At 40.9% G+C, this 13,062-nt stretch overlaps 1 protein-coding gene across 2 annotated transcripts in view; it reads left to right on the plus strand.

Moving 5' to 3' along the window:
• DDX17 (DEAD (Asp-Glu-Ala-Asp) box helicase 17) overlaps nt 1-13,062 on the plus strand; it is a 24,676-nt gene that overhangs the window by 2,100 nt on the left and 9,514 nt on the right. For both annotated transcript variants that reach the window (XM_011978862.1, XM_011978863.1), the window contains exons 2-10: nt 4,510-4,660; nt 6,558-6,657; nt 7,481-7,614; nt 7,916-7,981; nt 10,214-10,355; nt 10,799-10,959; nt 11,043-11,215; nt 11,732-11,842; nt 12,095-12,156. In XM_011978862.1, the coding sequence (XP_011834252.1) occupies nt 4,510-4,660; nt 6,558-6,657; nt 7,481-7,614; nt 7,916-7,981; nt 10,214-10,355; nt 10,799-10,959; nt 11,043-11,215; nt 11,732-11,842; nt 12,095-12,156 (1,100 nt within the window). The remainder of the gene's footprint in view (nt 1-4,509; nt 4,661-6,557; nt 6,658-7,480; nt 7,615-7,915; nt 7,982-10,213; nt 10,356-10,798; nt 10,960-11,042; nt 11,216-11,731; nt 11,843-12,094; nt 12,157-13,062) is intronic.

The raw sequence follows: 13,062 nt of genomic DNA on the forward strand, positions 1-13,062 counted from the left end.
CGGGCTTAGGCGCCTCGCCTGGCGTCCCGGCTCTCGGGCCTGGCCGCTTGGAGCGGGCCGTTTGATGTCTTCAGGCCTCGGCGTTTCTCTGGAAAAACACGGATCTTCCTAAGAGAAGACTTCAGCCCAGGAAAGCTTTACACGAAATGGCAGCCTTGACGTTCTCTCCCCAGAGTTCACTGTTTAAGACACGAGACGAAAAGACCAGCTTCTCATTTTTAAAAATAGGTTTTAATCCTCTTCAGTCGTATTTTAAGTCGAAGGAAATGCATTGGGATGTAAAGCAATGGAGTTGCTTGCCATCTAAATGACCGTGTTTGGGGGAAGGATGTTTTTTTGGGTCGTTAATTTAGTTTTAATATTTCGGCGTTTTTTCTCTAATTGGACTGCAGCATCAACTATTCTGCCTCGCTAGAAAGTTCTTGGTATTGTGGGCCGGGCGCAGGCCTCAGGCCCGTAATCCCAACACCTTGGGAGGCCGAGGCGGGCGGATCAACAGAGGTCGGGAGTTCGAGACCAGCCTGGCCAACATGGAGAAACCCTGTCTCTACTGAAAATACAAAATTAACCTGGCTTGGTGGCACATGCCTGTAATCCCAGCTGCTCGGGAGGCTGAGGCACGAGAATCGCTTGAACTCGGGAGGCAGAGGTTGCAGTGAGTGGAGATAGCGCCACTGCACTCCAGCCTGGGCAGCAGAGCGAAACTCCGATCGCCCGCTCCCTGCTTCCAAAAAGAGTAATGTGACGCCACTTTATATGTGTGTGTGACCTTGGTCAAGATCCGTAACTTTTGTGAGCTTGTTTCCTCTGAGGAAGGTGATAATAATTGCCTTTACTTTGGTGTGTTGTCAGGAATTAAGAGATAATGGATGTAATAGTCTCGCTGTAGTAGGCACTCTTTTAACCATACTTTCCCCAAACGTTTTTGTCTTTTGTGGTTCAGATGCACAACTACTGGATTTACTAGTCACAAGCACTTCAGTTACCAGTTTTTACAAAATTATTTTGATTTATACCTTATTAGGAAGGAAAATATTTGATCTCATTGTTTAAAGGATGAGAGATGGAATGTTTGCTTGTGTTTGACAGTATTGCTGAGTTTAGAAGTGAATTTCAGTACAACCACTTAGAAAAAGAATTTAAGATTATCTAAGAAAATTGAAAACAGCCCAGTAATTCCCTAAGCTTTACACCCTAGACTGTAATGCCTAGAGAAATCCTTGCACACGTGCCTCAGGATCCTTGTACAGAAAAGTTTATATACCAGCATTCCTGCTAACAGGATATTGGAAACAACTCAAATGTCTCCATAAATTGTGGGTATTCGTGCAATTGAATACAATTTAATCAGCTGTGAAAAAGAGAAAAGAACTTGGATTAATGTGGATAAGTCACAGACATGTTGAGTTAAAAAGCAAGTTGTGGTAGGGTGACACATTTGAAGATATGTGCAAATATGACAGGAAAGGGAATGGTTAACAAAATTCAAGGTAGTGGTTATTAGGGTGAAAGTTGTAAGCTTGAAATAGGCGCTTAGAGGGGATACAAGGTACTAATAGTGTTCTGTTTCTTTACCATGGCTGTTTGGTTTAGTATTTCCTTTCACCATATATGTGCTTTAATAAGTTATTTGAAAGGAAAAAAGTGAATTACTGATCCATACTTTAACTCTTTGTATCAAATGACATTTTTTAAAAATTTCAAACGAACTGGCCTTCTTTCATAAGATCTTTGTCACAACTCTCCCTTTCCCAAGAAATGTTCTTGATTATTTGAATTGCTGTTTTACTCTTAAATGAATGCTACACAGTTGAAATGGTGGTTACTTTGAAAAAGGAATAGGTGAGGTCAGTTCATGTGTTTCACGTGTGTGATGCAAAAATGATATGCATTGTACATGTGATGGTTTTTAATGTTTAATATATGAATGTTAATATGTGGTTTTTAATGTTAATATATGAATCTTCAAAGGTGAATTTTTTTTTTTGCAAAGCCAAATTAAACTTATTACTGACTGGATAAAAACATTTGAGCAGCATAGTGTACCAGAGAGTATGATGTGCGTATTTAAAGATGGTATGGATAAGCTCAAAAGTAAGAGATTTTCTTGAATTTTGAGGTCATTAATTATGTCAGCATTAATTATAAACATGGCAGACGGCATATTTTCCAAGAACCCCATGTTTCAAACTATATGTTTAGTGTAGAATAGTATGTCTTGAATAAATAGCCAGGAAAATAAGGAGAGAGGAAAAAAAATACATAAATGATAATCATCAGTTTAAAGCCTTAACAGGAATCTTTCAGAAGTTTTAGTTTTTCCTAAATCAGTAAGGTTTGGGTAGCATTGCAGTGCAGCAGTAACAATGAAATATTTTATAATTTGCAAGAGTGATAATCCAAAGACTTTCTACCTCTTGAAAAGTACCTTATTTATCTGCTTCATTTGCAAGTGTGTTGGGAGTGGCAATTGAGGTGGCCTTTTGGTCTGTTCAGTAATGAGCCGTAAGCTGAGGATCATATTAAAGATGTCCTTGACACGTGTATCCCTATGCTGTGTGCTCTTCCTGTTCTGATTCTTAATTTGTCTTAGTAGTGGTATAAATGGAATTAGCCAAGTTCTGCCTGTTGAGTGTAGGTATCCAGTGATCCCAATAAAATCTCCTGCCATCAATTTTTGTTACGTGTGTTTTTAGAGGAATGTTTAGCTGGTTAAACCAGACTTCTGAAGGCTTTGAATTTCAGAAAATGAGGCCCTGTAGAATAATACACCTACTTGCCTATCAATGATAAAGTGGAACTTTATATAAGATGAAGTTACAAGTGGGTTAGAGTGGGAAAAGGAAACTAAATTCAGTACAATATTTTACACGGAGTAAAGAAACTGAGTGAAGAAATGGTTATACAGTTTGTGTATGCTGAAGACCTGTACTTCACAAGAAAGAAATAGGGAAAATGAAGGCCATCTTAGTGTTAAGATTCTTCTAGGAAAAGTAGCTTGTGATTTCTTAAATTTTAGCTTTGGCCAGTGGTCATATTTGTATCCCCCTTGGGCTTGTCTGTTGTGAAAGTTTTATAAAAAGCCAGAAGTTGATCTTAAGTAATTAGTTGAGTGTTAAAGCCTTAAGTAAGTCTTGTTAGTGTTTTTTTTTCTGCAAAAAAGTAAGTAAAGTAAGTAAAGCCTTAAGTAAGTCTTGTTAGTGTTTTTTTTTTTTTTTCTGCATTTGGGAACAAGAAGGAGATAGAAGTTAAAAGTAGAGACCAAAGAAGGAAGGGTCATAAATCTATGTTCAGCTCTTTTGTTTTTTCTTTTTTTTTTCTTTTCTTTCTTTCTGTCTTTTTCTGTCTTCCTTTTTTTCCTGTCTTTCTGTCTGTCTGTCTTGACGGAGCCTCTCTCTGTCTACCAGGCTGGAGTGCTCTGGTGCCATCTCAGCTTACTGCAACCTCCACCTCCCAAGTTCCAGCAGTTCTCCCGCCTCAGCCTCCCAAGTAGCTAGGGATTACAGGCGTGCGCCGCCACGCCCAGCTACTTTTTTGTGTTTTTAGTAAGAGATGGGTTTTCACCATGTTGGCCAGGCTGATCTCAAGTTCCTGACCTCAAGTGATCCGCCGGCCTCCGCCTCCCAGAGTGCTGGGATTACAGGTGTGAGCCACTGACCCCGGCAGGCTCAGCTCTTTTATTAGTGTAAGCTAAATATAAAGACCAGTCTACCAAGTCCTTTCCAGGACCCAGTTTTGCTTTGCAGATTAGCAGACAAGTGGAGTGCTTATCACACGGAGGAGTGGGCCCAAGAAGCTATTCTAAGATTGAGGGACTTGCTTGGAGTGTATTTTCCTGCCTGTCCACAATCTTGCCTTTAATTGAAACTTAAACTAATGTCATCCTTTGCCTGCATGTCTGTTACCCAAGAGCAGAGACTTGTTTCTGTTTTATTTAGTAACTCCAGCACAGCACCACTTAAAACAGTAACTGATACATACTTGGTTCCTAATAACTTGGTACCTAATAACTATTTGTTGAATGAAATGATGCTAAATTGTACTGGGTGCTGGCTATGCCAGATAGTTTTATAGCACATTGCACATTATTAGGTCATTTTCTCAGCAGCCTCTGAAATAGGTGGTATTATTTCTGCTTTGCATAGGAAACTAAGGTGTGTAGAAGTTAAATAATTAGCTTCAAATTACACAGTAAGTGGCAGAATCAAAACTCAGAACCATGTCTGGATCCAGAATCTGTGATTGTAATCCCTAGGATGTATTTCTCTCAATAAAGGAGTTTTTAATTTTTCACCTATTGTAGACATACTCATAAAACAGTATTGTTGGGTAGTAAAGGAAGTTTTACACAGTTCTCCATACCTTTAAATAGGAGTAAATAAAATGGTCTTTTTGGAGGTAGGCTGGTAGTATCCTTAGAACTCCATCCTTTTTGAATGTTTTTATGGCATGTACGATACATTGCTTTGAAAATACTGATGAACTAACTAAAAATTCTGTTGTTCCTAGATTTGGAGCAAGAGGTGGTGGTGGCCTTCCCCCGAAGAAATTTGGTAATCCTGGGGAGCGTTTGCGTAAAAAAAAGTGGGATTTGAGTGAGCTCCCCAAGTTTGAGAAGAATTTTTATGTGGAACATCCGGAAGTAGCAAGACTGACACCAGTAAGCTTACATGTGTATTTTAATGTACAGATTATTGAACCAAGTAGATACATTGGTTAGAGTTTATTCATACGCTACTGTTGCCGTTTTACATTTTATTCCAGTGTGGTGGTATTTTTCTTACAAAAAACTTGGTTAATTTTTTTTTTCCTCCTTGTAGAGACTGGGTTTTGCCATGTTCCCCGGGCTGGTCTCGAACTCCCTATCTCAAGCAAACTACCCGCCTCAGCTTTTCAAAGTGCTGGGATTACAGGCATGAGCCACTGCATCCAGATGATTTTTTTTTTTTTTTTTTTTTTGAGACAGTTTCACTCTTGTTGCCCAGGCTAGACTGCAATGGCATGATCTTGGCTCACTGCAACCTCAGCCTCGTGCGTTCAAGCGATCCTGCTGCCTCACGAGTAGCTGGGATTACAGGCACCCGCCACCATGCCTGGCTAACTTTTTGTAGTTTTAGTAGAGATGGAGTTTCACTATGTTGGGCAGGCTGGTCTCGAACTCCAGACCTTGGACCTCAGGCGATTAACCTGCCATGGCCTCTCAAAGTGCTGGGATTACACATGCCCAGCCTTTTTTTTTTTTTTTTGGAGACAGAATCTTGCTCTGTCACCCAGGCTGGAGTGCGAGAGACAGGGTTTCACCATATTGGTCAGACTGGTCTCCATCTCACGATCACCTAGTGATCCACCCACCTCCGCCTCCCAAAGTGCTGGGATTACAGGTGTGAGCCACTGCGCCCGGCCTTTCTTAATTCTTAACTAAGACCCCAATACTCATAAAAGGGGACCAGTTTCAATATGCTTTGAATTTGTTCTCATTTGTTGATAATGCTTACTAATCTGTTTATTATATATGATTGAAACTATTGTATGTTAGGTCATGTCTTTTCATCTGCTAGTGAAAAATATCATATATTGGCCTTGTCTTTTTTTTTTTTTGAGATGAAGTCTCGCTGTGTTCCACAGGCTAGAGTGCTGTGGCATGATCTTGGCTTGCTGCAACCTCTGCCTCCCAGGTTCAAGCAATTCCCCTGCCTTAGCCTCCCGAGTAGCTGGGATTACAGACACGTGCCACCACGCCTGTCTAATTTTATTTTTATTTTTTTGTTTTTTTCAGTAGAGGCGGGGTTTCACCATGTTGGCCAGTCTGGTCTCAAACTCCTGATCTCAAGTGATCCACCCACCTCAGCCTCCCAAAGTGCTGGGATTATAGGTGGGAGCCACCGTGCCCAGCCAACATTGTCTATTCTTGTACCTCATTATCATTGTTTTTTGGACTCTACACATGAAATGGTTACTCTTTCAGAAGAAAGTGTAATGGAAAGAGTACTTGGGTCCAAGTTCCACTTTTTTTCCTCCTCGTTCTGACCTTGGGCAAGTTACTTACCTGTTTTCTCCTGTAGAAAGTGGAACTCTTGGCCGGGCGCGGTGGCTCACGCCTGTAATCCCAGCACTTTGGGAGGCCGAGGCGGGCGGATCACAAGGTCAGGAGATCGAGACCACGGTGAAACCCCATCTCTACTAAAAATACAAAAAATTAGCCAGGCGCTGTGGCGGGCGCCTGTAGTCCCAGCTACTCCGGAGGCTGAGGCAGGAGAATGGCGTGAACCCAGGAGGCGGAGCTTGCAATGAGCCGAGATTGTGCCACTGCACTCCAGCCTGGGGGGCAGTGCCAGACTCCGTCTCAAAAAAAAAAAAGAAAGTGGAACTCTTAATCACCTACATCGTTAATTAACTTGCAAAATTAAAGTGATACACATGAAAGTACCATGTAAACTATTAAACATTTGCCATCGTAGCTGTGGACTGGATAATTGCTCAGCTAGCTTGGAACATAAATTCTGAATGTTTAGAGTAACTAGTTTACTAACTTGTGTTATTTAATTTTTTTTCCGTAGTATGAGGTTGATGAGCTACGCCGAAAGAAAGAGATTACAGTGAGAGGGGGAGATGTTTGTCCTAAACCCGTGTTTGCCTTCCATCATGCTAACTTCCCACGTAAGTATTCTTCAGTCTAGAGCCTTAGTTTGTTAAATTGGGTTGAATGGGAGACATGAGTATTAGGTTAAACTCTTTGAGCCAGGCTTGGGGTTTTGTTGAAAGGACAAGAGATTGTTTTTATGGTTTTGTGGTCATCAGTTCTTTTGTTCTTGTATTTAGACTGAGAATTTTTTTTTTGTAAGGTTTTTATCTTTTTCTAGGGTTTTTCCCTCTGCCTTTTAGAAAACAGCAGAATGAAATTGCTTTCTAGCTGGACATAATGTGAATTTGGTAAACAATAAATGACTACCATGTTCCCATGTCCTGTTAGATGCTTTAGGGTAACGGTTTTTCAAATTTCTGAGAGAGGTAGACTATTATAGCAGCTTTTTTTTTTTTTTTTTTAACGGAGTCACAACTTTGTCACCCAGTTTGAAGTGCAGTGGCGTGATCTCAGCTCACTGCCTCCTCCGCCTCCTGGGTTCATGCGATTCTGATTCACCTTCCCGAGTAGCTGGGTTTACAAGCGCCCGCCACCACTCCTGGCTAATTTTTGTATTTTTAGTAGAGACAGGGTTTCACCATGTTGACCAGGCTGGTCAACTCCTGACCTCCACTGGCCTCAGCCTCCCAAAGTGCTAGGATTACAAGCGTGAGCCACCTAGCCTGGCCCAGAGCAGCTTTACGGTAAGCTAGTCGGAGATCCAGTAGATAAAGAAAACACTTTGGAGAGATGAAGCTGGGTAAATCTTACTTTAGTGAGCTTAAAAGTTTTTTTAAAAACTCTTTTGGTTTGTGCCCTTTAACACAATAAAATGTGTGAAATAAAATTCTCTTACAGAATATGTAATGGATGTGTTGATGGATCAGCACTTTACAGAACCAACTCCAATTCAGTGCCAGGGATTTCCGTTGGCTCTTAGTGGCCGGGATATGGTGGGCATTGCTCAGACTGGCTCTGGGAAGACGTTGGCGGTATGTATGAGCAAGAGAAGATCCTTGATATTGTGGTAACTTACTTTGCTATTCTGATTATCATGCGTTCTCAGTTCTTCATAGAAATGCTGTTCAGATAGTGTAGGTACTATTTTAGTTATTAAATATATGAAAGCATTTTATGTTCAAATTTGCATCGCCTGCTGTATGTGGCAATGGTGAGTTCTGTTTTTCACTTTCCTATTTATGCATTAATTCAGTAATTACTAAGATAGTATTAAGTATCTTAGTAAGATTGTACTTCTAAGTATAAGGTTGTCATTCTTTCCCTCCTCCACAGTATCTCCTGCCTGCGATTGTTCATATTAACCACCAGCCATACTTGGAAAGGGGAGATGGCCCAATTGTAAGTGTGTTTCAGTTTCTTTGTAATTCTAAGAAAAACTACAATTTAGCAACTATTTAGGCATGGTGCTTTACATTATCCATTTGTACTCTTCACCACACTCTCCATACATGGAAATGGTTTCATTCTCATCTTACTTGCAGTTAAATGACTTACCCAAGATCACTCAGCAGTTGAATAGCTGAGCTTACATTTGAACCAAAGTCTTACTCCTAAAGAAACTATGCATGCTATATGGGCACTTACTGTGCAGTAAAGTCAAGTGTTTTCTGGGTGTTTTTTTGTTTGTTTGTTTTTTTGTTTTTTTTGGAGTTTCGCTCTTGTTGCCCAGTTGGAGTACAATGGCGTGATCTTGGCTCACCGCAACCTCCACCTCCTGGGTTCAAAGTGATTCTCCTGCCTCAGCCTCCTGAGTAGCTGGGATTACTGGCATGTGCCACCATGCCCAGCTAATTTTGTATTTTTACTAGAGATGGGTTTCTCCATGTTGGTCAGGCTGGTCTCAAACTCCTGACCTCAGGTGATCAGCCTGCCTCAGCCTCCCAAATTGCTGGAATTACAGGCATGAGCCACTGCATCCAGCTTTTTTTTTTTTTTTTGGGGGGGCGACATAGTCTCACTCTGTAGCCCAGGCTGGAGTACAGTGGCAAGATCTCAGCTCACTGCAACCTCCGCCTCGGGGTTCAAGCAATTCTCCTGCCTCAGCCTCCTGAGTAGCTGGGATTACAGTGTACACCACCACGCCCGGCTAATGTTTGTATTTTTCGTAGAGATAGGGTTTCGCCATGTTGGCCAGGCGGGTCTGGAACTGTTGACTTCAGGTGATCTACCCGCCTCGGCCTCCCCAGGGTGCTGGGAGCCACCACGCCTGGCATTGAATGTGTACTTTTTTTTTTCTTTCTTTTGAGACGGAGTTTTGCTCTTGGTTGCCCACGCTGGAGTACATTGTTGGCACCATCTCAGCTCATTGCAACCTCTGCCTCCCAGGTTCAAGCGATTATCCTGTCTCAGCTTCCCAAGTAGCTGGGATTACAGGCATGTGCCACCACACGCGGCTAATTTTTGTTTTTTTAGTAGAGACGGGGTTTCACTGTGTTGGCCAGACTGGTCTCGAACTCCTGACTTCAGGTGATCCTGCCTCGGCCTTCCAAAATAATGGGATTACAGGTGTGAGCCACCACGCCCGGCCTACTTTTTAACTTTAAGAATTAAGCTTGCATTTGTCGTATGTATTTATGAACATGTACAGTATGTCTCAAGATAGTCACAAAAGGAAATAATGCAGTACTTTATATAATACGTAGTATATGTCTGACAGCATTATTAATTAATATCTAATGGATCAGTATACAAAGCAAGTTTCATAATTTGGTATATGATACCTTGATTTTTGTATTATTTGGCCAGATTGTACACAGTTTTGTCAGATTACATGTAAATTTTCATTGTTTTTGCCTTATCTACCTGGTGAAGTACTTAAACTAGAGGTCAGGAATGTGTCCTTCTGCCAGTTTTGTGACTTCTAGTTTAAGTCAGGTTGACCATCCAAAATTTCAAATTTTAGGCCAGGCACAGTGGCTCACACCTGTAATCCCAGCACTTTGGGAGGCCAAAGTGGGCAGATCACGTGAGGTCAGGAATTCGAGACTAGTCTGGCCAACATGGGGAAACCCCATCTCTACAAAAATACAATAATTAGCTGGGCGTGGTGGCGCATGTCTTCAGTCCCAGCTACTCAGGAGACTGAGGCGCAGGAGAATCATTTGAACCCAGGAGGCAGGGGTTACAATGAGTTGACATTGCACCACTGCCCTCCAGCCTGGGCAATAGAGTGAGACAAAACAAAACAAATCCAAATTTTGAGGACCAATATGATTCTCAAAGTAATGCTGGAACATTTTGGTTTTTCGGGTTTAGGATGCTCAACCTGTAAATGAGAATTGTATACTTAAAATCAGGTAATACAATCTGTATACGCACTTAAATAGTACATACAAACTATAATGATTTGATAATGTGTCATAGTAAAAGTGACGAGGATACCAGTATCATTCCAAATGCTAAATATGAAGTTCTAATAATTTCTTCTACATTCCATTGTACTAATATTCCCTCCTTCTGATCTTCACCCCATCACTTTTAATGTACTAGATTAGACAACAAAGATTTTTGGTTTTTTTGTTTGTTTTTAAACCTTGGGTGGGGTCTCAAATGTCTTTTTGTTGATTTCAGTGTCTAGTTCTGGCTCCTACCAGAGAGCTTGCCCAGCAAGTACAGCAGGTGGCCGATGACTATGGCAAATGTTCTAGATTGAAGAGTACTTGTATTTATGGAGGTGCTCCTAAAGGTCCCCAGATTCGAGACTTGGAAAGAGGTAATAAAATAATATCGTGTAAAAGAATTGTTAGTTTATCTTTACCAATTCCTGTGGATGAAATTGGAGAAAAAAGTGGGTTCTTGTGAAAAACTGAGAATTTCAGCAGCTTAGAAATTCTCACATGTGACCAAAATAACTATTTTGAGAAAGAAAGTTCAACATGACTGGAAACTTTGTGAGGATTGGTGATCGTACATAAATCCCGACATCATGCTTTTGCAGGTACTTTGTTAAAATTTAGCTTCTCTGCAGCATTGAGTACAGCCACCAGGGCTGGTGCTGCTGCGTTTTTGTAGAGTCGGGGTCTTGCTATGTTGACCAGGCTGGTTGTGAACTCCCGACCTCAAGCTATCTTCCCGCCTCCACTTCCCAAAGTGCTGGAATACAGGTGTGAGCACTGCACCTAGCTGATTTGCTGGATCATTGGTTTTGTTTTACAGGTGTTGAGATCTGCATAGCCACTCCTGGACGTCTGATAGATTTCCTGGAGTCAGGAAAGACAAATCTTCGCCGATGTACTTACCTTGTGTTGGATGAAGCTGACAGAATGCTTGATATGGGATTTGAACCCCAGATCCGTAAAATTGTTGACCAAATCAGGGTGCGTAAAACTAATAATAAGCAGTCTTTATGCCATTTGTCCAAGCTCCTTAGCCTGAAAGAAAGCCTTTCCTTTTTTGATAGCCTGATAGGCAGACGTTGATGTGGAGCGCAACCTGGCCAAAAGAAGTAAGACAGCTTGCAGAGGATTTCCTTCGTGATTACACCCAGATCAACGTAGGCAATCTGGAGTTGAGTGCCAACCACAACATCCTCCAGATAGTGGATGTCTGCATGGAAAGTGAAAAAGACCACAAGTATGAAAGAGATTTTACTCTCTGATTTGATGATACCAATAAACCTTTTCTATTAATAACCCTCCAAAATCAGTATTACAGAAACCAGTATATTTTGAGGCCTGAAAGCATTAAAAGCATTGCTAACTTTCTGATAATCCATCTTTATGTCATTTGTCAGAGCATTATGGTTAAATGCAAGGATTCTGAATTCTTGAGTTTGAATCTCAGCTCTGCTGATTACCAGCTGTATAATTTTGCACAATTTTATGTCTTGGTGCCGCAGTTTCTTCATCTGGGACATGGGAATAATACCACTCACTTGAGACTTGCTGTGAGGATGGTATGAGTGGTATGAATTAGTATTTCTTGAGCACATAGCAGAACCTGACTCAGGACTCTATATTAATGTTTAAAATTTTAAAAACGTAATGTGCAAAGAAAGTACTATAGCTTTGGGAGTTGATACTGTAGACATAATCTTCCACATAATAGATACTTTCTGTGTGATGACTGCATTGTTGGTCTTGTTTTCAGATTGATCCAACTAATGGAAGAAATAATGGCTGAAAAGGAAAACAAAACAATAATATTTGTGGAGACAAAGAGACGCTGTGATGATCTGACTCGAAGGATGCGCAGAGATGGGTGAGTATAGCACCAAGGCAGTTAACCTCTGGTTTTATAGTTAACTGGAAATTTCTAAATTGGTATTCCAAATGCTGTGTAATATTTCAATAATGCCTATCCATGCAGTTTGCTCTTTTAATAATGAGCACAGTCATCTATTCATGAAGCCTGACAAACCTTACAAAAATTGCATTATAGCATTTGGCTTTAAAGTTTGATTTTCCCCATTTTAAAATATTTTTTAAATATCGGTTGTTATTCTTCTGATAGTTGGCCAGCTATGTGTATCCATGGAGACAAGAGTCAACCAGAAAGAGATTGGGTACTTAATGGTAAGTTTAAGCATTTTTTGTTGATTTTTTTTCCCACCATAAGTGAATGTCCATGCTCTATTTCAGGGATAGGCAAACTTTCTGTAAAGGGCCAGATAGTAAGTATGCTTGGCTTTGTAAACCAAATGGTGGTCTCTGTTATAGCCACTCAGCGCTGCTGTTTTAGGACAAAAGCTGTAGGCCATAGATAATATGTAAAGAAATGGCCTAGACTGGGCACTGTTGGCGGCTCATGCCTATAATCCCAACACTTTGGGAGGCCGAGGTGCATGGATCACCTGAGCCCAGGAGTTCAAGACCAGTCTGGGCAACATAGTGAAGTACTGTCTCTTAAAAAAAAAAAAAAAAGGCAAAACAAAACTTAGCCAAGCTTGGTGGTGCACGCCTGTAACCCCAGCTACTCCGGAGATTGAGGTGGGAAGATTGCTTGAGTCTAGGAGACAGAGGTTGGAGTGAGCCAAAATCGTGCCACTGTACTCCAGCCTGGGTAACAGAGTGGGACCATGTCTCAGAGATAACGTGGCTGTGTTCCAACAATATTTATTTGCAAAAGTGGGTGTTGTGCCAGATGTGGCCCAAAGGCCAGTTTGTCTTGCCCCTGCTGTATAGTTAATTGAATTATTGAGGGCACTTAATGTGCTCATGGTCCATGATGCTGGCTCTTTCAACTTTGTCACAACTTTCACCACCCTCCCTTTATTAATAAAGTCTTCAGTTTTTTCCTTCTGATTGTAAAAATATAACTACCATTTGGGGAGAATTAAACTGTTAGTGAAATATTTTTTTAAAATGCTTCTTAATTATTGAGTCATATTTTAGCATATTTCCTTTCAGTCCTTTTTTTCAGGACTACTCTTAAGGGAAGCCATTGAGAAATGGAAGAGGCCATATCTTATTTAAGAAATA

Source organism: Mandrillus leucophaeus, unplaced genomic scaffold (assembly GCF_000951045.1).
Source record: "Mandrillus leucophaeus isolate KB7577 unplaced genomic scaffold, Mleu.le_1.0 Scaffold2, whole genome shotgun sequence".
NCBI classification, from domain to species: Eukaryota; Metazoa; Chordata; class Mammalia; order Primates; family Cercopithecidae; genus Mandrillus; species Mandrillus leucophaeus.